General features: G+C 45.2%; 1 protein-coding gene across 1 annotated transcript; it reads right to left on the bottom strand.

Moving 5' to 3' along the window:
• Window positions 1-501: 501 nt before the first annotated feature.
• LOC128221580 (uncharacterized) lies at window positions 502-1,352 on the bottom strand. Its single transcript, XM_052930185.1, has 2 exons — window positions 1,200-1,352; window positions 502-927 (listed from the first exon to the last, which is right to left on the bottom strand). The coding sequence occupies exons 1-2, from the start codon at window positions 1,350-1,352 to the stop codon at window positions 502-504; spliced, it is 579 nt and encodes a 192-aa protein (XP_052786145.1).
• Between the last annotated feature and the right edge of the window lie 1,667 nt (window positions 1,353-3,019).

Below are 3,019 nucleotides of genomic sequence, written 5' to 3'. Positions count from 1 at the left end.
TCACAATCATAAGCACAACCACCATCGTACGTATCACCATCATGAGCACAACCACCATCGTACTTGTCACCATCATGAGCACAACCAACATCGTACTTGTCACCAGCATTAGCACAACCACCTTCGTACTTATCACCATCATGAGCACAACCACCATCGTACTTGTCACCATCATGAGCACAACCACCATCGTACTTATAACCATCATGAGTATCACCACCATCGTACTTGTCACCATCATAAGCACAACCACCATCGTACTTGTCACCATCATGAGTATCACCACCATCGTACTTGTCACCATCATAAGCACAACCACCATCGTACTTATCACCATCATGAGTATCACCACCATCGTACTTGTCACCATCATAAGCACAACCACCATCGTACTTATAACCATCATGAGCACAACCACCATCGTACTTGTCACCATCATAATTACAACCACCATCGTACTTATCGCCATCATGAGTACAACCACCATCGTACTTGTCACCATCATGAGCCAACCAGCATCGTACTTATCACAAGCATCACCACGATGGTGCCACCACCATCGTACTTATCACCATCATCAGTACAAACACCGTCATACTTATCACCATCATAACCACCACCACCATCGTACTTACCACCATCATAAGCACAACCACCATCGTACTTATCACCATCATGAGTATCACCACCATCGTACTTGTCACCATCATAAGCACAACCACCATCGTACTTATAACCACCATGAGTATCACCACCATCGTACTTGTCACCATCATAAGCACAACCACCATCGTACTTATCCCCATCATGAGTATCACCACCATCGTACTTGTCACCATCATAAGCACAACCACCATCGTACTTATAACCATCATGAGTATCACCACCATCGTACTTGTCACCATCATAAGCACAACCACCTTCGTACTTATAACCATCATGAGCACAACCACCATCGTACTTGTCACAATCATAAGCACAACCACCATCGTACGTATCACCATCATGAGCACAACCACCATCGTACTTATCACCATCATGAGCACAACCACCATCGTACTTGTCACCAGCATTAGCACAACCACCTTCGTACTTATCACCATCATGAGCACAACCACCATCGTACTTGTCACTATCATGAGCACAACCACCATCGTACTTATAACCATCATGAGTATCACCACCATCGTACTTGTCACCATCATAAGCACAACCACCATCGTACTTGTCACCATCATGAGTATCACCACCATCGTACTTGTCACCATCATAAGCACAACCACCATCGTACTTATCACCATCATGAGTATCACCACCATCGTACTTGTCACCATCATAAGCACAACCACCATCGTACTTATAACCATCATGAGCACAACCACCATCGTACTTGTCACCATCATAAGCACAACCACCATCGTACTTATCGCCATCATGAGTACAACCACCATCGTACTTGTCACCATCATGAGCCAACCAGCATCGTACTTATCACAAGCATCACCACGATGGTGCCACCACCATCGTACTTATCACCATCATGATTACAAACACCGTCATACTTATCACCATCATAACCACCACCACCATCGTACTTACCACCACCACCATCACCACAACCACCATCACCACCACCACAGTGCTTATGAGCATCATAGGCACAACCACCATCGTACTTATTACCAACAAGACCCCAAACACCACCGTACTTATCACAATCATGAGCACAACCACCATCCTACTTATCACCATCATGACCACCACCACAATCGTACTTATCACCATCGTGAACACCATCACCATTGTACTTATCACCATCATATGCACAACCACCATTGTACTTATCACCACCATGAGCACAGCTACCACCATACTTATCACCATCATGACCACCACCACCATCACCACCAACATGCTTATTATCAATACCACCGCCTACACCAACACAGTGCTTATCACCATCATGAGCACAACCACCATCGTACTTATTACCAACATGACCACCACCACCACCACCACCACTGTACTTATCACCATCATAACCACCAACACCACCACCACCACTGTACTTATCACCATGATAACCACCACCACCACCATCGCACTTATCACCGTCGTGAGCACAACCACCACCATACTTATCAACAACCTGAGCAACACCACCATTGTATTTATCACCATCGTGAGCACAACCACCATCGTTCTTATCACCATCATGAGCACTGCCACCATCGTACTTATCACCATCATGAGCACTGCCAACATCGTACTTATCACCATCATGATAACCACACCACCGTACTCATCCCTATTATGAGCACAACCATCATCGTACTTATCACCATCATGACCACCACCACCACCGTACTTACCACAAACATGACCACAACCACCACCGTACTAATCAACATCATAACCACCACCACCACCGTACTAATCCCTATCATGAGCACAAAAAACATCGTAATTATCACCACCATGACCACCACCACCACCGTACTTATCACTTACATGACCACAACCACCACCGTACTTATCACCATCAAAACAACCACCACCACCATATTTATCACAATCATGAGCTCAACCACCATCGTACTTATCACCATTATGTCCACCGCCACTACCGTACTTAGCAACATTATCACCATCTCAACCACCACCGTGCTTATCACCATCACGGCCCCCCCACAATCGTACTTATCACCATCATGACCATCACCAAAATCGTACTTATCACCATCATGAGCACCACCAACATTGTACTTATCCACCATCATGAGCGCAACCACCAATGTACGTATTACCATCATGAGCACAACCACCTTCGTACTTATCACCATCATGAGCACAAGCACCATCGTAATTATCACCATCACGAGTACAACAACCATCGTACTTATAAACATCATGTGCACCACAATCATTGTACTTATCCACCATCATGAGCGCAACCACCATTGTACTTATTACCATCTTGAGCACAACCACCTTCGTATTTATCACCATCATCACCACA

This window comes from Mya arenaria, chromosome 16, assembly GCF_026914265.1.
Source record: "Mya arenaria isolate MELC-2E11 chromosome 16, ASM2691426v1".
Classification (NCBI taxonomy): domain Eukaryota; kingdom Metazoa; phylum Mollusca; class Bivalvia; order Myida; family Myidae; genus Mya; species Mya arenaria.
Note: the sequence above shows the minus strand (reverse complement) of the source record. Positions and strands in the feature narration are given on the sequence as shown.